The 25,400-nt window shown below is 35.5% G+C and overlaps 3 protein-coding genes across 5 annotated transcripts; 2 read left to right on the forward strand and 1 right to left on the reverse strand.

Moving 5' to 3' along the window:
- The first annotated feature begins 5,185 nt into the window (after positions 1 to 5,185).
- Positions 5,186 to 10,795, forward strand: LOC106775864 (U-box domain-containing protein 44). Of its 3 annotated transcripts, none has more exons than XM_014663090.2 (5): positions 5,186 to 5,522; positions 5,908 to 7,376; positions 7,491 to 7,794; positions 8,629 to 9,119; positions 9,714 to 10,795. In XM_014663090.2, the coding sequence occupies exons 2-5, from the start codon at positions 6,144 to 6,146 to the stop codon at positions 10,701 to 10,703; spliced, it is 3,018 nt and encodes a 1,005-aa protein (XP_014518576.1). In that variant the 5' UTR covers positions 5,186 to 5,522; positions 5,908 to 6,143; the 3' UTR covers positions 10,704 to 10,795. The 3 variants fall into 3 exon arrangements, with proteins under 3 accessions (XP_014518576.1, XP_014518577.1, XP_014518575.1); XM_014663091.2 differs by having other exon boundaries at positions 5,186 to 5,333; XM_014663089.2 differs by having other exon boundaries at positions 5,186 to 7,376.
- A 2,166-nt stretch (positions 10,796 to 12,961) lies between these two features.
- LOC106775261 (malignant T-cell-amplified sequence 1 homolog) lies at positions 12,962 to 16,757 on the forward strand. Its single transcript, XM_014662358.2, has 8 exons — positions 12,962 to 13,101; positions 13,477 to 13,558; positions 13,646 to 13,713; positions 13,806 to 13,903; positions 14,140 to 14,276; positions 14,379 to 14,446; positions 16,171 to 16,234; positions 16,458 to 16,757. The coding sequence occupies exons 1-8, from the start codon at positions 13,091 to 13,093 to the stop codon at positions 16,473 to 16,475; spliced, it is 546 nt and encodes a 181-aa protein (XP_014517844.1). The 5' UTR covers positions 12,962 to 13,090; the 3' UTR covers positions 16,476 to 16,757.
- A 2,875-nt stretch (positions 16,758 to 19,632) lies between these two features.
- On the reverse strand, positions 19,633 to 24,169 carry LOC106775265 (oligopeptide transporter 6). The gene is made up of 6 exons (XM_014662367.2): positions 23,636 to 24,169; positions 22,343 to 22,440; positions 21,598 to 22,167; positions 20,899 to 21,157; positions 20,627 to 20,809; positions 19,633 to 20,510 (listed from the first exon to the last, which is right to left on the reverse strand). Exons 1-6 carry the CDS (start codon positions 24,107 to 24,109, stop codon positions 19,896 to 19,898), a joined length of 2,199 nt encoding a protein of 732 aa, XP_014517853.1. The 5' UTR covers positions 24,110 to 24,169; the 3' UTR covers positions 19,633 to 19,895.
- Between the last annotated feature and the right edge of the window lie 1,231 nt (positions 24,170 to 25,400).

Here is a 25,400-nt window from a genome sequence, read left to right on the forward strand (position 1 = left end):
TTCTTCTTCTTCTTCTTCTTGTTGCAGCAGGCGTGTCCACGGTGAACCTTGCAGCAGGCGTGACCAAGGACAGTATGCACCAGCAACCAGCAGCCTAATCCTTTCTTATGTCTCTGTTTTATGTTTTTTTGCTGGATAAAAAATTCATCAAATACCATATGCTGATTCCCAAACCACGTATATGCATCCTCTTGAATTAGTCTATATGTTTGCTGGTTCCCAAACCACGTATATGCATCCTCTTGAATTAGTCTATATGGATATTTTGGGTCCTTCCCATGTTTGCTCTTTGAATGGTGATTGTTATTACCTATCTTTTGTATATGCTTTTTCAAAATACACTTGGATTTATTTCTTGCATGCTAATAATCCCAAGCTCTTGATATATTTCGTAGGTTCAAATTTTTAGCTGAAAATCAATTTATTGATAAATGTTGTACGTAATAAATATCGATGTCTAAATTCATGTAGGAAAATACTATCTCGGCGACGCTGGGTTTATGCTGAAAAGTACAATCGTGACACCGTATAGAGGCGTGCGATATCACCTTAAAGAATTTACACGGAGAGGACCACAAAGAGCATGTGAGCTCTTCAACCATCGACATTCATCACTGAGAAATTTTATTGAAAGAACATTTGGTGTATTGAAGAAACGGTTCCCTATCATTGCAAGCGGCACCGAACCACATTATGGGTTGGAAACGATGACGAATATTATTTTAACTTGTTGTATCCTACACAACTTCATCCGTGGAGTTGATAGGGATGACCCATTGCTTAATGAGGTTGATAATGAGTTCAATGAAAGGGAAGACCAGAATGTGTCATCCTCTCAAGTTCGTGAAGATGATTATAGGGTTGGTAGTAGTATTAGNNATGCCATANCGGATGAAATGTGGCGAGATTATCAAAATGCATAGTTATTGCAATCAATATTTTGTTTTGACAATATTATTTAAATATAACATCTTCTTCGTATTATTATTAATTGAACTTCACTTCTTACACTTTTCTTTATCAAATAGGTTTATCATGGACAGGGGTAAGGGTCCTCCAACTGAGTCCTCTGGTCATATGAGAGAGTTTTGCAAATGGACCGAGGACATGGATGCAAGGCTAATGCATTCAATGATTGAAGAGAATCGTTTAGGTAACAGAGTAGATGGCAGCTGGACCACGCAAGCGTATAATAATATGGTTCAGTACCTTTATAACTCAGGTTATGTTCATGTTACCCAAAACTAACGTTAAAAATCGTCAAAAAGTTTTGAAAGACCGATGGCGTGAGGTTCATGACCTCTTTGGATCATTGAGTGACTTTGCTTGGAACTCCATCACTATGAGGTTTGAGGCTGAAGGGGAAGTTTGGGCTGACCTCATTCAAGTATTTCTAAAAATTCAGGTTTGGTGAATTATTAAAATACATAAGTACAACCCCTAATTGTTTCATGTTTGTTGTTTCAGTCGAGGCCAACGGCTTCAAAGTGGAGAGTCACGAGCATTAGACATTATGATTTGATGATGGAGTTATGGGCTGCTGATCGAGCTACCGGGAGTGGTGTTCGCACCGCTCGTCAAAGACGTCGTCAGGATAATGCCCCTCGTGTCAGTGTTGATTTAAATGAGAACATAGATTACATTCCTGAACAGCCTGACTGGATGGGTTACAGAGACCCAATTCCGCCATCGCCTCCTCCATCGATAGATGAATATAGTCCAGGAAACACTCAGTCCGTGCCTTCCGTTCCATCTGGTGGAACATCATCCTCTAGAGGCTCAAAGAGAAAGGCTCCCATGGTCGATGTAATTGAATCCCATTTGGAAAGGATGTCGACCAATCTGGAGGGTTTCACGACTGCCATGAACTCTTCAAATGTGCATTTCGGGGTCATATCAAACGCAGTTGTAGAACAAGTCGCGACAATGAAAGAAAGGAATGACATATTGCGTTCCCAAATCGAGGTTTTTCGTCGGACGCAGAACTACACATTTAATGAATCTGACATTTATGAAATGTTGTGTGGGATGCACATACCTGATGAGTCGTTGCTGGAGCAATGCTATGACTTCTTGTGTGCAAACCAGTCATGTGTGAAGAGGCTGATGGGGCTTCCACCGCAAAAGCGGTGGAATAAATTGTGTAAAATGTTTTCGGGAGGAGATTGTTAGGATGTATTACATCACTACTGCCATTAGTATTATGTTATTGACTTCTGATTTGTATGATGACTTCTACCTTTGTATTTGTATGATGACTTGTCATTAGTATTATGTTATTGACTTCTGATGACTTGTACCTCTGTATTTGTATGCTGACTACTAATTTTCCTCCATCCTAAATTTAAATGGAATGAAGAGAGTTATGCTTTAATTATTTGTCATGGGTTGTTATTGTTTATAATATTGAATAATTTGTGTACATTTTTATTGTTTTGATGAAGAAATAGTCAAAGATGGCGTCATCATCAACTAAAAGGTCTCGAAAAAGTCTTAAGGGAAAACAAACCCTAACTGAGTCAGAAGATCCAACACCTCTCAGACCATCTCTTGCGGAACAATTAGATCAGCGTCGTTTCTTCACTCATAACGAGCAGATGGAAAACTATGCAGTTGATTTTTATACGAGGCATATTGTCACACCTAAAATAATGAATTTCGAATCATTTGCTGGTTCAGGGTTATATTTCCAACATAATCTTATATCTCAAGGGGTGGTTGAATTTCTTACACTGCAGGCACCGTTCTATCCGGATTTAATTAAAGTTTTTTATTCAAATCTCAAGATTTCTGGGAATGGATATTTGATTAGCAAGGTCCACAAGAGAAGAATCAAATTGAAACCTGCTGATTGGTTGAATATTGTTAATATGAAGTACGAGGGTCAAAAGTTGTGTTATTCGACTATCCCAGACGACTTTCCTCATGATCGAGACATGGCATTAGCTACTATGGTCAGACCAGAAATGCAGGGTCAACGTGTTAGAACAGTTGGTTCTTTAAATATTAATGATAGACTTCTGCATTATGTTATTGTTCACATGCTATCTCCTCGACCTGCAAATTTTGCAAGGGTATTGCAGGAGGATATCTTTATGATATGGGTGCTTAAAAATAATATACCTATCAATTGGCCTCATCACATTATGCAGCATATGCTCAAATGCAAGGCGAGTGACATGCCCCTACCATATGGTGTATTGATCACCCAAATCATGCAATATTGTGGAGTGCATGTAGATGACGATGCCAACACTCATATTGGGAGCATACATCATTTTTCAATTAATTCTTTGAAGAGGTTGAATATAGTTAATGTCAACGGTGTTTGGCAACATGATGTCGGCGATGATGAAGAAGAAGAACAACCACAACATGATGACAACCCTGTCCAACCTCCTCCAGATCATTCAAATCCCTATATGATGACTCAAATATGGGAGGGGGTACAAGACTTGCAACACAGAATGCAGGGTATGGAACAAATGCAGGGGCAGGTTCAACGTATTGAACATAACTTGGCAAACCTTTCTCTAGACATGAATCGACAGTTTGCTCAGCTGAATCAAAATGTTAACTTAATTCTTCACCATTTGGATGATTAAGTTGATCACTTTGACTTCACTGTATTTCATCACGATGTATGACAAATATATTTGTATGTTATTATGTTTGGACTTGTTATTTCATGTAATGGATGATTACCACTTCGGTTCATTATCGGCAATCTACAAAATTAATGAATTTCACTTCCATAACAAATCAATTTATACTGCTACAAAAAAAATTATATCACAAACAAGTAGTAAATTAGAAAAGAAATCATTTCACTCAAGTATAATTTAATTAAATTATTACAATTATTTTTAATAATTATTCTTAATAATTATTCCAAATTTTTAACTCTTAATAAACATTTTTACAATTAAATATAACATTAACAAATATAATTTTATATTACTTTAATACTTAGGGGCATTTTGGTAATATTTCATTTTTACCAATTTATTAAAAATTTTAAAACTGTCACATCAATCAAATTCTACACTAATTTTCACAAATTTCACCCCAAATTCACTCTCAATTACCTTCAAATCTACTCAAATAAACACACAAAAAAATCACCCTCAAATCCCTTCAAATCCACTCAATCACTCTTCCCCAATCACTCTCCTCCCATTACCCCCAACTAAACACACCCTTAAGGACCCAATTGAGAAGTTTTAAAAAAAAGTGACCAAAATGGAAATACCTTACGAAAATAGGGACGCCTAGTTATAAGATCAAAACTCACATAAAATTATAGAGGAAAATCAAAAGTATGTATATAAAAAATCATAATCCACTTAACATGAACTAGTTGCAGTTTTGAAACCATTTAACTCATATTTAATATTTATCCAAATCAATTCATAAACTAAAACTTATTCAAAAGTTACCAATTATTCAAAATCTCATATAGCTCAACACTACCAATTTAATCCACGCATTCTTCACATGCAACATTATAATTTCAATATCTACCTCATAATATTTATAACCTAATTTGGATCTTATAACACAACTAGTTTTCCTTACTTTATGTTTTTTCTAGTTTAAGATATTTGTGCTTTTAATGATAATGATAACTACAAAGCTTTTTTCGGCGTTCTCCTTCTTCTTTCTTCTTCTTTCTCTGCACTAACGCCTGTCATGGAATCGGTGAGGCAACAGCAATAGTGTGTGCAATGATAAAGGATATTTTTGTCTTTTTATGTTAGTGTTGGGTGCAATTAGTAATTACAGAGATGTAGAAACCAAGACCTCAATGGTTTTATATTTATCTATTGTTCAGCCCACGATACCCGAACCGCTTAAGACCCAAAACAACCAAAAACCCAATTCTAATAATAAATATTATTCATTATTTACACCTCCCATACAAAATACATACACCACCACATAATAAACATAATAAAATATATAAACTCTACTTATATTTAAAGTGAAAAATAGAAACTGAGTTGTTTTTACCTGCAGTTGGCGCTACTTTAACGAAAGATAAGGTAGCTGTAGCGTAATCTTCACTACAGCTTCAGTGCTGTACAGTGTACGGTATATACGGTCTCTTATCATCGTCATCCACGACATCACAGCTTTCGTTAAAAGGTTGTGAGTGTGACGTGGCAAAACCAGATAGGTTGGTCGCAATGTCAGATAATGCAATTATAACAGAGTAGTAGTAGAAAAGGAAGTTTTGGCTTCTTGGGACGCAACTTCTGAGGACTATTCAAGCAATTAGTCAACAGAAAACCGAGTCAAGATCAAGACTCAAAAGGGCACACGCATAACTGGTTCCAACCTATAATTCACTTGAGTCTAGTTTCCTTTATCCCTCTTCTAACTCCATTCTTTGTTGAATCATTAATGAATATAATTTTGTATCATCACATTCTATTATTATTTCATTTATTTTTTTTCTTATTTCCCTTTTTCTTTCAACTATTTTTTTCTGGGAATTCTGCCAAAACTGGAAGTCTCAGGTTAGTTCTGTATTTCTCTGGTATCTGAAGAAATTTTGAGCGCATGACACACACACACACACATATATTATTATATTGAAGTTATTGGATTCACATGTTAGAGGAAAAATCTACATTCATTTGGTTTGCTGAGTTGAGCCTTTGATTTTGTTGTTCAATTCAAAGAGGAGTGTCCAGTGTCCATTCGAGGGAGGATTTCTTATCTTCTTTTTTATTTTGGTTCATGTTTCTTAATTTGGATTTTTTAACCATACAAACACAAAATTGTTATTGATTTTTATGCTTGGAATGGCCGTTGACCATTTGTCAGTATTATTCTTTTCTGTTATGGTCAAAATTATTTTTCTTACTTTAGGACTTACTATGGTGAGTTCTGTTCCTTCAGCTTATCCCGCACAACCGTTTGTCTCAATTGAGAATGTTTCTCGGCTGTACGATGTATGTTTCACTCACACAAGGGTCCAGGCAGTTCTGAAATCGAGCTTTGGATCTGAAGTGAAAATTTATGCAATTATGTTTATGTTGTGATGCAAGTGTAAGAAGAATTGGTTAGGTATTATATGTAAATTTCATCACTGTTTTGGTCAATGAGTCTTGGCTTTCGAAACCTGAGGGTATGAGATGGAAAACGAGTTATTAACTCGTGCCTCACTTGCCCCAACATCGGAGTTACTTTCTCGGACCATACTTGCTGTTTTTGAAACTGTGAAAGCAGCCAATGAGGTTGTCATTCACAAGGAAAATTTTAAGAGATTCGCTATTCATTTGGAGAATGTTTCATTTATATTGAAGTCTTTGTCAAAGGAAGGCATACACAACGGCTGGAGCTTGCAAAAGGCTATGGCTGGTCTCAACCGAGAGGTTGAAGTTGCTAAGCAGCTTTCTGTTGAGTGCAACAGTAGAAGTAAGGTTTATCTTTTAATCAATTCAAGAAAGATTGTTACCCGCTTGAATTGTTGTACCAAGGATATAGGTCGTGCCATAACTCTTATCCCTTTGGCCTCTTTAAACATTAGCTCTGGTTTAAATCAACAGATAAGTGAATTGTGTCAAAAAATGTTAGATGCTGAGTATCAAACTGCTGCAATAGATGAGGAGATTTTGAAGAAAGTTGAGACAGCAATACAAGAGGGAAATGTTGATCGGTCCTATGCGACTCAGTTGCTAGCTGGCACTGCACGTGCCATTGGGGTCCCCGTGGAGCATGGTGCTTTGAAAAGAGAATTCGAAGATCTGAAAAATGAAATGGAAAATGCCAAGTCAAGGATGGACATGTCAGAAGCTCTACACATGGAGCAGATTATTGCAGTACTTGGAAAGGCAGATTTTATAACTTCAGCACAAGAGAAGGAAAGTAAGTATTTTGAGAAGAGAAATTCCTTGGGAGAGAGACCATTGAGAGCTCTGCATTCCTTTTACTGCCCAATCTCTCATGAAATCATGGTGGACCCTGTGGAGACTTCCTCTGGGAAGACATTTGAGAGAAGTGAAATAGAGAAATGGTTTGCTGAAGGGAACAATCTCTGTCCCTTGACCAGGTTGCCTCTGGATACTAGAATCCTGAGGCCAAATAAAACTCTTAAAATGTCTATTCAAGAATGGAAGGATAGAAACACTATGATTACCATTTCTACCATCAAATCCGAACTTGAAACGAATGATGAAGAGGAAGTGATTCGGTCCTTAGACAAATTACAGGACCTGTGCTTAGAAAGAGAGGTGCACCGGGAATGGTTACAAATTGAGAATTACATTACTGTTCTCATTGGACTTCTTAGTTCTAAAAATCGTGAAATAAGGAAGCGTGTTCTACTCATCCTGTCTATGCTTGTAATGGATAATGCGCAGAACAAGGTATCTCATAATTCCTTCTCATTATTTACCTTATTCATTTTAGATTGCTCAATGTAAAGCTGATACCAATATTGATATTTCATAAAAAAAGATAGTGGTGTTTCTTTATGGCAGGATGATATTGCTATAGTGGATAATGGACTAGGATTGATTGTTCGCTCACTTTCACGACAAGTTGAGGAGCGCAAGTTGGCATTGGAGTTGCTGTTGGAGCTATCTAAAAGTAAAACGTTGTGCAGTCTCATAGGAAACATTCAAGGAAGCATACTTCTGCTGGTAACAATGTTAAATAGTGATGATGTCGAAGCAGCCAAAAATGCACATGAGCTGCTGGAGAACCTCTCTTTCCTTGATCAGAATGTTATAGAGATGGCCAAGGCAAATTATCTTAAGCCTTTACTGCTGAAACTTTCTACAGGTAATCTATAAACGAGACACACCCTCTAAACTTGTAGTTATTTGTCTTAGAACTTCAAAATTCTCTGTTTATTTGCTATTCTTTTCTTCGAGGATCAAAGGGGGGACTTCATTTTTTGAAATTGACATCGATATACATTCAACTCTACGAATTAGGACATAAATAGACATATTAAAATACTTGACGAATATCGACAATCACTTATAGAAAAGTAAGAAAGTAAAACTGAATCAATTTTCTCTCAGAAAGTCAACTTGTTAACCTCTTTGGATGCTCTCATTAAATTTTCCAAAAAAATATAGAAGTTGAAGTGTATAACTTGATTTTTACCGGATAGGGGATGTTGATTTGTTTTACTTCTCTATTTATTCTCTTGTAAGTGAATTTTTGTTGAAGACAGTTTTTCCAAACTCCATATGTATGAATTATATATACGTTAATAACTTGGGCCTACAGACAAAACTCTTTGAATTTGACTATAGCTCCAACACATAACAGAGAAGATTCCCATTTTGTTTCTTGTTGTTCTTCCTTTCTCAATGCGTATAAATTACCTCTCGTCTGTTAAAATAGAAATTAAATGCGTTGACTTCAGAGATGCGCATCTGTATACTACATATATATGCAAAAAACAATTAAGAGTATGCACATGACAAAGCCATTGAAGTGCAGGTGAAAATATAATGAATGCACAGATAAAACTTTATACTGAAAATTAAACTACTAGACATCGAATTTTTTACTAAAAAATTTCAATTTTAAGCTTGTGAAATATAAATCTGACATGCATCTCTATGTACTCACTGGTTATCATTACCTATTTCCTTCACGTAGGACCAGAAAATGTGAAAAGAGTCATGGCTGAAACTTTGTCAGAAATTACATTAATAGACCAGAATAAATTGTCTTTGGTCAAAGATGGGGCATTGCAACCTCTTCTTCAGCTGCTCTTAAATGATGATTTGGAAATCAAGAAGGTGTCTGTCAAAGCTTTACTACAGCTCTCAAGCATGCCAGAGAATTGCCTGCAGATGATTAAGGAAGGTGTTGCTCAACCACTGTTGGAACTGCTATACTGTCACAGTTTACAGTCACCTACTCTGCTTGAACAGGTTGTTGCCACAATAATGCATCTTGCGATGTCAACAACTCACCAACAAGCTGAAGCAGAACAGCTTTCGTTCTTAGATTCCGATGAAGATGTGTACAAATTCTTCTCTCTAATTTCTTTGACAGACCATGAGATACAAAACAAGATTCTCAAAGCTTTGCAGGCTCTGAGCCAATCTTTCTATGGCTTCCGCATCAGAAAGCGGTTGAGACAGGTGAGCATTTTTTTTTTTTTGAAGTTTCAAATTTTAAGCCTCCAATGTTACATGATTAGGAAAATATTGAGGAAAAACAAGTGGAATAAGATAGGAGGAAAAAAAATAGTCTTTTTTATTGAGTACGAAAGAATTCCTTGTACTGCATTTCAGCAGTTAACTATACTCTCAATTTCTATAATTGCGATTCACTAAATTCTATCCCCTAAAAATCTAGTTAAGGTTGATGGCTATTCAAAAAGCTGTTTCAGATTTATAAAAGTAGTTTTATTGCATGCTCTATCACACTCTCATCGATTCTTATATAAAAATATTGAACAGATTAATTCTGGAAACCTTAATGGCAACAACCACAATAGATGTATTAATAGTTATTGTCATCCAATTTGTACAGGTGATTTCATAGATATATTTACAGCAGATTTCATAGTTATATTCTATTACATTACCTTTCACACACTCTCCCCTTTTCTTGTACCAAACTATGGAACAGAGTAATTCTGGCAACCTTAATAACAGCAGCAATAGTAGCTGTATTAATAATTATTACCATCAAATGTGTACAGGTGATTTCATAGTTATATTTTACTGCAGATATCGGCCGCTAAATTATTGGTAAACTTATTGGAGACTAATACTCAAAAAGTGCGGGTCAATGCCTTGAAGCTTTTCTATTGCTTGACAGAAGACTATGATTATGGCAACATCTCACCACATATAACTGAAAGATTCATTGAAGTCTTGCTTGCCATCATTGAGGCTTCTGATGACGCAGAGGAGATGATTACTGTAATGGGTATCATTTCTAAACTACCGCAGGAGTCTCAGATGACCCAGTGGCTTCTAGATTCTGGGGCACTTAAAACTATTTTGACTTGTCTTACCGATCAACATAGCCATGCCTCAGACAAAATCATAGAGAACTCTGTTCAAGCTCTTTGTCGTTTCACTGTCTCGTCGAATCTGGAGTGGCAGAAGAGTGTGGCTTTAGAAGGCATAATCCCAGTACTGGTGCAACAACTGCTTTCTGGAACACCCTTTACAAAACGAAATGCAGCCATTTCGATCAAACAGTTTTCGGAAAGTTCCTATCGCTTGAGCGAGCGGATAAAGAAGCCAGGTATTTACAAATGCTGCTTTGTAGCCCGAGAAACTGGTTGCCCAGCACACTTAGGCACCTGCTCAATCGAGAATTCATTCTGCATTCTGCAAGCTAATGCCTTGGAGCCCCTTGTGCGCTTGCTTAGTGACACGGATGTTAGAACCTGCGAAGCTTCCTTAGATGCGATACTAACTTTGGTTGATAGTGAAGCACCGCAGAGTGGAAGTAAGGTACTTGCAAATTCAAATGCCATTGCACCGATGTTACAATTATTGAGTGTTGAAGCTCCCAGGTTGCAGGAAAAAATTCTAATAGCTTTAGAACGAATTTTTCAACTAGATGAAGTGAGAAATAAGTACAAAGCTATGGCTACAATGGCCTTGGTAGGCATAACTCAAGGGAAAGATAGCCTTTTGAAAAGTCTTGCTGGTAGAGGCCTTGCTCAATTGGATATACTTGATAAACAGTCTTCTTATTTTTAGAAAACTGTCTCGCAGTCGTTTGGTTACTTGTATCATTTAAGGCACAGTAATCAAAAACAAAAATTTTACACAAGCAAAGTTCATGTTTTAAAGTGTGTTTTTTTTCCTTTCTTTACTTTATCCAAGATCTATACGAATTATATATTGTAGGGTCATTGTTGTCCTGATATGTCCGAGACATGTAATACCTGAAATTGGTGATGACTGCTTCCTTTCTACTGTTGTAAAGAAATATTTCATTTTGGATTGAATAGAATATAATTGGCAGCATTTCCGAACCTACCAAATGTGACATCACCTCTACCAGGCTGCAATCATACATCCCCGTTACCTACCAAGCGGTACTCTTCATCATAAGAAGACAACACACATCTCCTTCCCTTTCTAAAGACGTTCTCATAAATCCAACTCTAAAAAAAATTAATTAATCCTTCATCAACAACAACAAAACAATTAAAGGAAATATAAGTAAAAAGTATATGTGTATATGTGAAAGAGTCAAATATCTTGTCATTTGCTTTGTTATAGCAAAATCGGCATCTCTTAACTACTAGTACATGTGAACTAGTGCAACAACACCCCAAACATATCTATCCTATGCGTGTGTAAGTCTCTGAATAACAATAAATAAGACACATAGATGGATGTGACACTCTTATTCACGAAGATAATGCATCAAACTAGATGTAACAAATATGCTCCAGCAACATACTCCCACTATTATATTGGTCACAACACTAATCATAGATGCCTCTCAACTAGATTAACCTCACTTTCAAACTGCATGCTTCTTTCATCTCAGCACTAGCCCTCGCACGATCCATGTCTATAAGCTTTACAATGGCTGACCGAGCTTCTTCAAATTCCAACTCCTCAATATTATAAAATTGTCCTATAATTGGGAGGCGCAAAAGTGACGACACATCATCCAATGTCATCGACATCTCACCTACGAGAGATGGAAAGTGTTGGTCTCAAAGTGGCTTCTCTCAGCCAATATTAATCGTATGAAATATCGACAAGAGGCATCAAATCCAAATTCAACACAAATTGTTTAATTCCCTCGTTACATGGTCTAAACTTATTTAACTATTTACCATGGAAGATCAACTTGATCTCTTACCTATCTTACACAATAAAAATTAATATAAAATATATTGAAAGTAAACAATAGCCATTAAAATTCAAGTTTTCCATTAACCTACTCTACCATAAGGCACGACCAGGTATCATGTGGTTAACAAGGAAGTATCCTATGGACCTCCTAGAAATCAACCAACTTCCTCTTCTACTTGAGGAACATCCTCACACTCTTCCTCCTTAAGTTGCTTAACTTGATGCTCCCCAAATTGAATATTTGGATGCTCATTTAACTCAACATTAACTTCAACTTTTCAACGCCTTCTACGAGTTATGCAGTATGTCTCCTCATCACTTCATCTTGCGAGGAACTTTCTCCCCAATGCAAAGATACACCTTAAGTTCTTGTCATATTTGTCTAATTTTTTTTTTCATTTAATAATATAAACACATGTCAAAAATTAATAAATTTAAATAATTATATAGTTATATATAATTGTAAAACCTTATTAAATTATTAAAAAAACACGAAAATAAGTTAAAAATAAAAAAATTACATAATCAATGAATTTTAAAATTCGTTTTGGATTTCAATGGATTCTAAAATCCGTTGAAGGCCAAAACGGATTTTTGGGTTCCGTTACACGCTTTCAACTTCTGAGAACCTTCATAAAAACTAATATATTATCTTTATATATACATTTAATGGATCAATGAATCAAAGGGAAATGAAAGAAGCGCAAAACAACGAACCTTATGAATGAAGGATACCAAGCAAAGGAATGACAAAGAATAAACGTAAAAATAAATAATAAACGAAACAATCAACAATATAGGAAGAAAAAGATTTTTGAGATGATGAAGATTCGAAGAATGAAGGGAGAAAGGATTCGTGACGGTTAGGTTTTTATAGAGAGATTGTGAAGTTGTTTTTAAGGTTTTGAGATTTAAGGGTGGTAAAACCGATCAAACGGTCAAAAGAGGAAAATTTTGAAAAATTTTAAAACTTTGCTTTAGTTAAAATATTTTACTGCAGGGCAATTTGGACATTGTTGAAAATATTGGAGATACAAGACGAGAGAGGTGCGGAGAGAAACACTCATGCATAATGTGCAGAAATCCTAGGTCTTAGCCCGTGAATGCTTGTTATGAACCAAAAGGCGCAAATGGTATTGGGCCTTAGTGTGAATGGTCCAAATACAGAAACACCAGTTAGAGAGATGCGCAGTTGCGTTTGCATCTTCTCTCTCTTTCTACAATTTTTCCTGTCAGAGACAGATTCACTCCGAAGCTAAACGCTGCAGAAAATGTTCAAAAAGTACGCTTACTCGCTCTACACAGACATAACTGTTAAATCACTCTTCCTATGTTCTGATGTGATTCAAAACCTGTTTCTATTTTTTTTCATTACGGGTTTTTCCTATGGATATTTTTCGGGGTTTCGTTGCCAGTTGCACCATTGATGACGGGGATGGTGCTATAAACCCTAAAACATTATTTTGTATTGGAACCCCCAATGCCCTCTTTTCCTAGTATCACCTTCCCCCAACCACTCGATAATTCCTTTAAAATGTGTTACTTGTTCTCTAATTCATGTCCATGAACATGATCCTATTGTTCCCCCAACAATTGTTTATTATAACTTTGATTTTCCAGTATTTTATCTTCAGATTTACATTTAATTTTTCTCCAGATTTTCAGGCGAAGATGTGTCTGCACAGAACCAAGTGAAGGCCTCTGTTCAACGAAAAATACGGCAAAGTATTGCAGAAGAGGTTTAACCTTGTATAACAACATTCGTTTTCGGTACTCATTAGTTTTTTTTTGTCGCTTGTATACTAACTGCAATCTCTTCTTTGCAGTATCCAGGCCTTGAACCTGTGTTGGATGATATACTTCCCAAGAAGTCCCCTCTTATAGTTGCTAAATGGTTTGATTGTGGTTCTTTTTCTTGTGCATTTTGCTGTGTCATATCTTTTATGGTTGCTAACTGGTTATTGCTTTTCTCCCATGGTCTTGTAGTCAGAACCATCTCAACCTGGTTCTTGTGAACAACGTGCCTTTGTTTTTCAGTGTCCGTGATGGACCATACATGCCCACCTTGCGACTTCTCCATCAATGTAAGTTTATAGTTCATGCATTTTTTAACTTGTCTAGTAATAATAATAGTAATAATAATTGTGAACATTTCGCTGGTTTTTAACTCACTGCATATTTCATGTCTTTTACATCTCAAATGTTCAATGTTACAATAAATTATTGAGGATGCAGCTGACTTTGGGTACAGCTCATATGATGAAAAGATATTGAAATGTTATGTGGAAAAATTATAGGTTGTTAAATATTTTCCTTTTAGATCCAAATATAATGAAGAAGTTACAAGTTGATCGTGGCGCAATTAGATTTGTCTTGGCGGGGGCAAACATAATGTGTCCCGGTCTTACGTCTCCTGGGGGTTTCTTGGATGAGGATGTAGGAGCAGAATATCCAGTGGTACTTCCATTATATTCTATACATATATTGATTATAATGCTCAAAGTAAGCATTTTCTAGTGAATTTATATTAATCATAATAAGGTATTTATCTGATTTTAGGCGATTATGGCTGAAGGAAAACAGCATGCTCTTGCTATTGGCTTTACAAAAATGTCAGCAAAAGACATGTAAGAAACTTTTCTTATCCCGTCCTTTGGTTGGAGGAATTTTTTGGATGATTTAAATATGAATTCTTTCACTATAAATAAATGGATACTCTGCTAAAGTATATAAACATGTAAGTAGGTTTGTGGTTGGGTTGGGTTTACTACATAATGAGACAAAACCTATTAAAAATGTTTAGTTTGAGCTTTAAAAATTTTCAAGGATGAACAAAACCAAACTAACGCAATCAAATTCAAGTTGGTTTATGTATGATCATGTGGTTGCCATATTTTCAATAATTTTGTAGACAAATTTTGTAAGATAAAGCTAAGTAACAAATTGCAGCCACAGCAGAATCACCCTTCAGGAGAATACCCTCTCGCCTGGTAAGACCAACTAACATCCCACATTTCTGCACCCCTTGCACTTTCATCAACTCCGCCATACAACAAAACGACTCACCTACTAGCTGCACTTGATCTCAAGCCTGAGATGGGTGCTTCTCAAGCTCCCCACACCCATCACCATCAAGCTTGCCACCTTGTGAAATCAACTCAGCAATGCTGTTCTCTGCAACTAATTGCAACCATTTATTCCAATATTCTACTCAAATCCCTAGTTCATTGTCAACAATTTGTAGTATGAGCTATGATGATTGCATTTTGATGGGTGGCCCATGAGAGGTCACTGACGGGTAGGGAGGAAAATATTTAATAGAATTTTATCTTTGATTCATATGGGAGTGATTTATTTTTTTCGTAAGGCATATATAGAAATACATTGGGTTGGCTTTTATGAGTTTCAAGCTCTTTAGTTGACTTGACTTAAATTAGATTTATATTCTTGTACTAATTTACCTCCCAAATCAATCCGTTTTTTTACTTTTGGTTTGGTTTGGGTCATGTAGGTTCCTCAGTCAATTGGAACCTGCTTCTTCTACCATACATTTAAGAGAAAGTTTAAGATCTAAAATTTTTTTTATTTTTTTTGCCATATCTCATTAAGAGCGTATGATCTCTCATGTGCAATCAAGGGTGGACCTACTAGTCTAGGTGGGGGATAACTACCTCCCCAAACAATTTTTTCCTTGGCTTCTATGAACATATTTCTATGCCAGTCCCCTCTGACAGTATTTGCATGAATATGTATTTAGCCCCCTCACCTAATTCCTTTTCAGTATCACCACTGTGCAATAACGAAAACAGGATTGAAAGACCAGTGATAAACAGTGCGAAAGACCAGTTTTTTTTTTTTTTTTTTATTTATTTATTTATTTATTTTAGTTTATTGAATGAAACTGAGGATATTGGAAGCAGTACACTATTTCATGGATCTGAATCCACTCCTTACATGATTTCTCAATCACATAACCCCCTCTAAACCATTTACTGTATTTTTATGCAGTTACTGGTCTACAGACTACAATTTATAATTGACCCTTAATGAGCTGCAGGCCTTTCCCCGTCTTTCTAACGCAAACCAAGTTTGATCATGATGGGTCTGCTATCAAATTATCACCAGCTCAACTGAAAATTCAACATTGTATTTTAAAGGCTTAAAGCTGAAGCATCACTTTACTCCTATAATATCAATAGTGTTGCTTAAATCAATGCCATAGCATTTGCTTTTTGTTATTAAAGAATAAAAGTAGTCGATGATGTCAAAATAAAGATAACTTTTTGATTTGCTTATATTAATTTTCATTGGTTGATTCTTGTACTCAAGTTAAATATTTATGTGGTTTCAGAAAAGCAATCAACAAAGGAATTGGGGTTGACAACTTGCATTATCTCAATGATGGTCTTTGGAAGGTATGATCGATATATGCTTTCCTTCTTGTTTGTATCACTATTAAGAAATCAGTAGATGTAATGTCTCATTCGTGCCTTTTAATGTACCCGCTATTCTGCATCTTCCGGCGAGTGCTTCATAATATATTTTCTTCTGATTGTTTTTTTTTTTTTTTTTTTTTTTCATCTGGTTCTTCTTATATTTGATGCATCCTCATTATCTATTTTCTATACTACGTTGTAGATGGAGCGACTTGATTGAAGATGTTGGAAGAGATTCAATGCGTACTACTAAGATGCCTGTTTTCTGGACCTTGATCTAGATCTAGGGATCATATGCGAACTTGTATGTTTGTTGTTATACGCTATAAACAGTAAAGAAAAGAGTTTTGTTTTACAGAGTGCTCTTAGTACTATGTAGATTTCCTGTAACGTGGAATACACTCTGCGTGTTAACAAATACGAAGTTTTGTTTACTTTCGGACTTTAAACGAATACTGCAATCATGCTCGGAAAGTTAATTCAAACTTGATGCCATTTGATACTTGTTGCATTACCACAATTTCTTAAACAATCGCAAATGATGTAGAGTGTTTGACAGGAGAGAAAAATGGCTGTTGAAAAAAATGCAGTTTATTCATTGCATTATTAGTAGACATGTTACAATGAGTCTGAGCCAACTTGGTTCAGTACAAGTTTAAGCTGGGTTGGATTGGATAAGTTAATTATTTTTGTTGATTATGATTTAAAACTGGTCTAGTTCACTTAATTTTTCGGGTTATACTATTTTGAGCTAGGTTATGGCGAACTATGGTGAACTGATTTGGAACTTGCTTATATTTTAAAAAAGCTCTGTTCTAAATTGAAACTGTATTTTCTTTGCCTTGAAAAAAATTGGAAGCAAGCTTCACACCTTCCACAATTGCAACTGTGGACACCACAATAACTCCAAGAACATTTGTTCGTCTCACACAACACTTCTCCCTTCCATCTTGTTCCATCTCGGCTTCCGCAAGCTTACCATGACGGCTCTTTCATAGTGCTCTAGACCATTGTTGCCTCTTCTTGGATTGGTATTCTACAATCCTCGCTCCATTAGCTTTGGTCCTCTCATGTTCTTCTATTGTTACTTCACGTTTTTCCATTCCTCCTGCACCTTTCTTTTCTAAGGTTTGTTTGTTAACTCGTCTTTCTAAGGTTCATTTTGCGGATGGTGGAACATGAAGCAAAGTTGAAGAGAAAGTTGGTGGTGGGCTTAAGGTTTGAAGCACATATTTGATCCGTGAGTTGAAGTGGAGACAAGAGAAGGTTAAGGTCGATTTGCTTGGAAGTGTTAAACGATGCTCTGGACCATTGTTTTCTGGTTGTGAATGTTTTAGAAGAAAATTCTTGTCAAATGAGTAATTCGCAATTGATGATGATGGTTAAAGGGTGCCAATGAAGTTAACAAATATTTTATACTTTTTATTTTTACATACGTGAGTGAATCAACCTTTTTAACTTATCTATCCGTAGTGGATTGAGTTTCATTTCATTCATTTTTAATATATGATTCGGTATCGAAAAAGCAACATCCTCTTGTTAACAACTTATGTGGATGCCACGTAAATCAAGTTTGAGGAACAGTAAAACGTGATGATAATCAAAGAAGGGATTAATGGTTATGTTTAAGGTCAGGTTTGACTTTTGGATGAGATTGGAGCACGAGTGTTGGGTTGTACCTAAGTATGTGGTTGATGAACATAAGAGTGGAGGATAAGTCTACTTGTGGTACCTCGTAAATCCTGGTGCTATCTACAGATAGGTGTTTCCTTTTGCCTTGTGTGCATTGAAAATGTTGTTCGGGTATTGAGTCTTCCTTGTGTGGGGGTGAATGTGTCTTCCTTGTCCTTATGTGGTAGAATTACATGTTCCTTAGCTGGATTGCAGGACTACTCAAGCGTATTTGTATGGGGAATCTATAGATTGGGATGGAGGAACGACTACAGTCAATGAGGTAGGGTACATGAGTGAGACTGACTCTTTCCACTATGATGTTTATGGTTTGGTGATGCTCATGGTTTGTTTATGACTGGGATAATCATGGTGGTGGTATATCTATGATGATAATCATGGTATGAAATGCTTCAGGTGATGTTATGTTGATCGTAGTGTTATTATAATAGTTTAGTGAGTAGTTAGCATAAGTACTACCGAGTGTATAAAATAAGAGTCAAATCAAGGGGATCGAGGATCAAGTAAATTTAATAGGATTTGACTTGTGTTAGAAGATTAGGAATCCTATTGTTATTACTATTGAGTATGGGGTGATTGTTATGGTTGATATATTTTAGTGTGTTAAATCTTATTATTATGATTGTTTTAACGGTAGCTTACCCTATAGGTGTTTGTGTTTGTGAATGATATTATTGCAATGATCGTATAATGTATTATGCGATAGCAGATGATGTTGTAGATGGTGTTAAAGCATGATAGATCCCAGAGATGATGGGGGACAAACTTGGAGTTTTTATTTAATGCTATTGCAATTGAGTTTTTAAGACAATGTAATTGGAGTTATTTCATTATTTTAAATAATGCAAATGGATAAGTGTTTTGAAACTATTATACAATACAAGTTTAAATGTCGAGGTTTTTGAAAATACGTTTGGGCGTTATATTTGGTATTAGAGCCTGGTTTTCGAAAAATCTTTTGGAGCTTTTGGGAAGTGAGCTCGTCTAGCTTTTCTCGTGTGATTGTAATGCATGCCTATGTGAATAGATTGTGATTTTGTTTGGTATGATTAGATTACATTGACTATTTTGTTATGATTTTCTTTTGATAGATTGTTGTTGTTATTGTTTTATGAAAATTTATGTGTTTGTGGTTTATGTAATTCTGAAAAAATATATGAAATTCTGTGTGTATGTTTCCGTTTCCTTTTGAATGTAATTTTCAGAAATGAAAATTCTTTTGAGGAGGGATGAACAGGGTTTTAGAAATAATGTACTCTAGAGACGTTGGTATTTTTGTTTGGTAATTAATACGTAAAATTTTATTAAGACATAATTATTACGTTATTGTCTTTAATTATATTTATATTTTGGTCCAAAGACAAAATAGTTTTTTAAAAAAAATGTAAAAAGTAAAAAAATTAGAATAAAATAAAATAAAATAAAATAAAATAAAATACAACATATCAGAATTAAAAATGGTAGGTCATGAAAGGTAGGTAGCATAACACGTTAGTGATTAACATGACATGGAAATTTAGTTAATTGTGATTTATCTCATTTCTTATGTAACAACCCTTGTTATTAGGGTTTGTGTCTTAAAATTACCAATAATGCGACCCAAGTCTCATTGTACACCCAAGTATCTAGCGCAGAGATATGAAGATTGAGGTAGTATTTAGTCGCAATTTTCAGCGGATGTGCCATTCATTGTTTTATTCAGCTGTTTATTTGGTGAAGGGTAGTAAATCATCGATTTAATCGACCACAATTATCTCTAGTTTCCATGTGGGCTAAGGGTTTAGTGCGTATCGGAAAGTATTATCCTTTCATGTGTGTTAAACCGTTAACATTTTAGCACTTTCTAGTTTCCATCAAATTATCCTGAGAAATAAGTTTCACATGTATTTAAACCCACCAACTCAATAGCCAAACAATAAAATCTAAGATTTCCACCTCGAACTTTGTATCAGTGAATGGGACAACCTTTAACGACAATGCCTTTCTCAGTGGGACAAGTAGCCAAGGGGCAGCCTTCAAGATTATTTCCCCACCAGTTAAGTGAAATGTTGTTGTTGTTCAAAGCAAGAAACAGTAAGATTGTCATAAAGGCAGTTCCAGCATCAAGACCACCAGACAGTACATAATTGCAGCGTTTCCACCATTGTTGTCTATATCTATAAACAACGAACCCTGAGAGAAATGCAAGCAGTATCCAACTAGTGAAGTTGACGGCTGTTGCAGGGGGCATCAATGCTGTGGAACCCAACAACACAGGCATGTGAATTAGAGTTATCCACTTTTGCCCAGGAAAAGCCTTGTGAGCAAGCCAAACCAGAAAGGGAGCAATAGCTCCACCAAGGAAGAAGAAATTCACTTTGGAATATTCACCAAGGTCTCCAAAGATTCTTCGTGGTCCAAGAAGACCCCATATAACTGATGCATCAAAGAACACATTGTCCATTGGGCAAGTCCAAGGGCTATCAGGAGGCAACGTGTTGGTGTCACAAAGGTTAGGGATCGTTCTCATCAACCACCATGCTGTTATTGTGTATATAAATACCGATAACACTGTTCCTACAACCTATGTACAGTGAAATTTGCAACCAGATTTAGTTTCTTCAAATAAGAACTAACTCCTAGTGTGTGTATCAACTCTTAAAGGTTCACATTTAAAATGATAGAGGAATCACAGCTTACCTGTGCCATGAACATTGTTCTTGGAGGAATCTTCATATAGTGTCCAAGTTTGAAGTCTTGCAAAAAGGTTAGTGCTTGAGTCATGCTGATGTAGCCATACACCTTAAAGCACATGTTAGCCACAGGGCGCTCTGGATACATGTAACCAATTATGTATTCTGTTATGATGTTTAAACCGGGTTGCTGTTAAGAACAAAGAGATGGGGTCTTAGAAAATTTTCCTTAGCACCATTGTAAAATTAGCAAGCTCAGTAAGTGAATTGTTGAGATACCTGATTTGTTGTAGCATTTATTATTCCGATTGGAAGAGTAAAGAAAATGGAAATTGCGCAAGCTAGCAACACACCCCACCAAGGCAACTGGAGTGATTCATTGTAGTGCTCACAAATAAATATAATAAGAGCGATGTTCACTACTAAAATGATGTAAAACCACCACATTGGGACTGATTTGTATCTTCTCATGAGTCTTGTGTGTATGTCTACTTTTTTACTGTTTCCAAAGGCCCTTTTACTTTGATTCCATATTTCCCTGCGTAGGACGCATATGATAATTGTTAATGAAATTGAAATTTCGAAAGACATAGCATATTTCACAAAAGAAAATTACTTGGAACAGGGTAGGGGCCTGTGCAGACTTTCATATTAAGTGATTCTTGATTTATACTTACATTTTCACTGCAAACATAACTACTTAAAGTAATTGATAATGTAAGCACATGGAAATTCAGTTTAGCACAGAACAAGTTTCTGTAAAGGGAACATATGTTTCTGGACAAAAACAAACTTGAAGATTAAGGTGTTTAATATAAGAAGTTCAGAATCATTCAGGAGCTTCATAGAGCAGTGAGGGGGGATAAAATATCTAGGTTTAATTTCACTGTTTTGGTTATACTAACATCTAACAGTAATAACATCCAAACACATGTCAAATTGATGATAAAATCAGATGATGGAGAACAAAGTGGCTACCTCCCATGAAAGAGCAGAACATGCACAATGGTAGCAGAAAGTGCTGCAAATCCAAGGCCATATGTCATTGCAAAGAATGTGCTGAGATGCACAGGCCCGTTGATTGAATAGGCATGCCGATCAAGATGGAAATTGGAGTCGACAATAGTTGAAATGTCATACCGGGAACCGTTTCCCATGAACAGCTTACTTGAAAATATTGGAAAAGTCTTGGCATGATAGGCATTAAACCAGTAAGAAATTGGTGTCATCACATACATTATAAGAAAAAACCCAACAGCAATATTAGCAGTAGCAAACCAAGGGCTGGCTAATGGACTTCCCAGGTAAGAAGAAATGGTAGACCAATCAAATCCAAATGCTGCAATTCCAAGACCCTTCAAGCCAGAACCAAGTTGTTGGACAAGAATAGACTTGGGGGCAACCCAACAAATCCAAGAGAAAGATGTCAGCATTGAAAACATATAGCCAGGAAACACATAGTAAGCCAAGCCTGACACCAAGACAAGCAGGAAAAACTGGGTTCGTGTTGTGGCTCCTTTTGGCCTCTTGCCTTTCTCATGCAGAGCACTGCATTAATGTACTGAATCAGCATTGTTGCATAACTAGCTAAATAAAAAATGCTAGCAGCACACTCATTTAGCACATTTTCTATTGATGATTGAAGTTAATTGAAAATTTCAGTTTTGATGAATAGAAAGGGTATATTTAAGAGTGTATTGCTAACACTCCAAAGAAAATTCACCTGAATAATGAGACTTGAACCAGATTAGAAGGCCACCACATTTCCCCTGGCTCAACTAGAAATTTCCTGAATAGTCCTGCCCAACCAAACCCCAGAACCTGAATTTGAATCACAAAGCATAACTTAGGACCATACTCCACACAAGTCCATAACATTAATACAGTACAGGAATTAATACCATGACAAAGAAAAGAAATAGCTTTGCAACAATCTTTTCTACATATTCCAGGAACTAAGAATGTTAAAAGATTATTGAGTATCCCTAACTAAATAGGACAATACTATGCATAATAGTAGTTTTTCTTTCATTTCACTTCTATCTCAGTTTCTTTCTGCAGGTATATTTTCCAACACATCACTTGTCAGGTGAAATCACTTATCTCTTATATAATCTATTTTAGTGATATCTCTGGTGAATGTACAATTAAGATGATAAAAAAGACAGAAACTAAGACTGCCAGAATTGACATTTACACTAGCTTCCACACATGCAATTTGGGGTGGTACATGTCACAGGACTGAATATTGATTAAAACTTCAAATATTTTTATCTAGAATAATGTAATCTCATTTAATGGTCTTTACTAAAGCTGTAAGAAACTAATATGTCTATGACCAAGTAAAACCAACCTAAGCTTTTCAAACTTTGTTAAGCGTATTAGTGAAAAGTAAATGATTTCTTTAAGGCCTTTCAAATTTTAAGCTACAATTTTCAGAGCCTTGGGATTCAAATCTCAATATATTCCTTTCATTTTTCATCTTCTCTCACATGGCAGGGCCCCAGAGGATTTGTTCAGTCTCCAAAGAATAGAATACAACCAAGTCATATGGTAATGAATTCCGCATAAGTTGAAAGCTGACCTTGTAATTGACATGAAATACAAACAAAGTATGCATGTTTTTGTTGACATAATTATCCAAGAGTTGACTTTAATACCGTGTTCCCTAGATTGACATAACTTTAACAAGATTGAATACAATTGATTCTGAGTATCTGAACATCAAGTTACTAAGTACAAAAGAAATATTAATTATATGTAAATCCCTAGATTTGTTAACACTAAAGAAGTAATTAATTTAACTCAACAAAATCTGCCCAAAATTCCTATGATCGATCATACCCAAATGTTTGTTAATACAACACAATATTTCATTGGTATTAATTACGGGTATTTTGATTTGAAAACAATTAATAAAAAAGTATTACAGATGGAAGCTTGAACTAATATAATTTTAAATCTGGTTTATAAAGAGGAAGAAAGAGTAATAAATATGAAAGGTAGTGAAGAAAACCTGAGTAGTTAACATGACTAGTAAGGCAGGAAGGAAATCAAGCTTTCTTTTATACATGAGCTTGACTGCACTCAAAATATGAGTTGCATAGACAGTTCCAGCACCAGAATTGGCAAAGATGGTTATGAGAACATGTTCTTTGATGTTGAAAGGTCCCCGGTTGAGTGAGAACTCAAACTTTGTATCCTTGAAGAACACACGTGTTGGCAAAGTCCTTGCCATGAAGTGGCCAATAGGAACCACAGCAATCTGAGCAGAAACTGAGGTAACAAGCAAAGGCTGCGTCCTGTACCAGAAAAACTGATTTACAAAGGACAACAACACGCATGAAAGAATCCCCAGAACCCACATTCTAAACGTCAGAATCTGCATGTTGGGGTCATCAGTTTTAGGCACAGTGAGCTCCACTTGCTTCACCGGACACTCTTCATTCTCTGAGTCTGAGCCACAATCAACCTCAAAAGTAGAAGCCATGGTCAAAGCTTCTTCTCTTGAAACGCAAATTAGCTGTTACAAGAATTCTCATGCTTGAGGAAATCATATATATAAATAAACACAGTGACGAAAATTTCTACGCATATTTCGGTAAAAACGAAGGGCTATGACGTCTATATCCCTAATGCCATATAGTACTATTGGTTAAATAAACTTAAATTGATAAAGGAATAAAGGGTTAATTAGTAATTTCGATGAAGATTTATTTGTTAAAACATTTTCTTTTACAGTGTGATTTATCCCTTTTAAATATTTTTTAAAAATAAATTCAAACAAAATAATAAAATAGAATTATTAAAAAGTTGTTAAAAAAATTGTTAAAATTATCAGTAAAACCATATTTCAGTTATTATTTTAGTTTTGTTTCACTGTAACGGTCGGCAGGCAGTCAATGGTTAGTTTTTATTTTTGCATAACAGGATCCTTTTATCAAAAGTTAGTATCATTATTAGATGTTCCTTTAGTCCTTCCCTTCAATCATCACAAAACTGGTATTTCTATCTCTCATATATTTATTATATTAATTTCAGATTATGAAAATATAATTAGTTTAGTATATCTATTTTATTTTATAAACTTACACAATAATATTTTGATTTTTTTAATAAAAAATCATTTAAATTATTTATACATTTTTTAATAAAATTTATTGTATATAATTATTTTAAATAAAGATTGAATTAATTAAAATTTAGAATTTAAAACTCTTATTTACTGTGTTTAACTTGAAATGAAAATTTTTAAATAATAGTTTATGTCAAGACCAGTAAATCATAAAAAGTGGAAGCTATGTGTGTGCATTTGAGTGGACCGAGTGATTTTTGACAGTAGTATATAAGAAAACTTTTCAAAACTTCGAGTCATTTTTTGCATGCACCTTTTTTCTGCATTTTTTCTTGAAGATCTTTTCTCCTCCTTTTTTTTTACAATTCTTCTTCTTTTCTTTATAAATTCTCACATTCTTCTTTTGATCATCAATCAGGCTGTGCCTGAACTTTCCTGGTGGCAAGAGTTTCTCTTTGCACCACTCAAGTTGCTGTCTTGGAGTTGGTAAGTTAAAATTCCTTCGTCCTTTGAGGTTTATGCATTTCCTGTTACATGCAAGTTGTGACACCCGGGCACTGACGAGGGCGAGGAGTGATCACCGGTGCAAGAGGCATGGTGCAGGGGGCACGGACAAGGAGCGGCTCCTGGCAGGCTTCGAGTGGAAGGGGCACATGGACGAATCGAACATACATCAGAATGAGAGGGATCTAGAGACTGTATAGGC

This window comes from Vigna radiata, chromosome 10 (assembly GCF_000741045.1).
Source record: "Vigna radiata var. radiata cultivar VC1973A chromosome 10, Vradiata_ver6, whole genome shotgun sequence".
Taxonomy (NCBI): domain Eukaryota; kingdom Viridiplantae; phylum Streptophyta; class Magnoliopsida; order Fabales; family Fabaceae; genus Vigna; species Vigna radiata.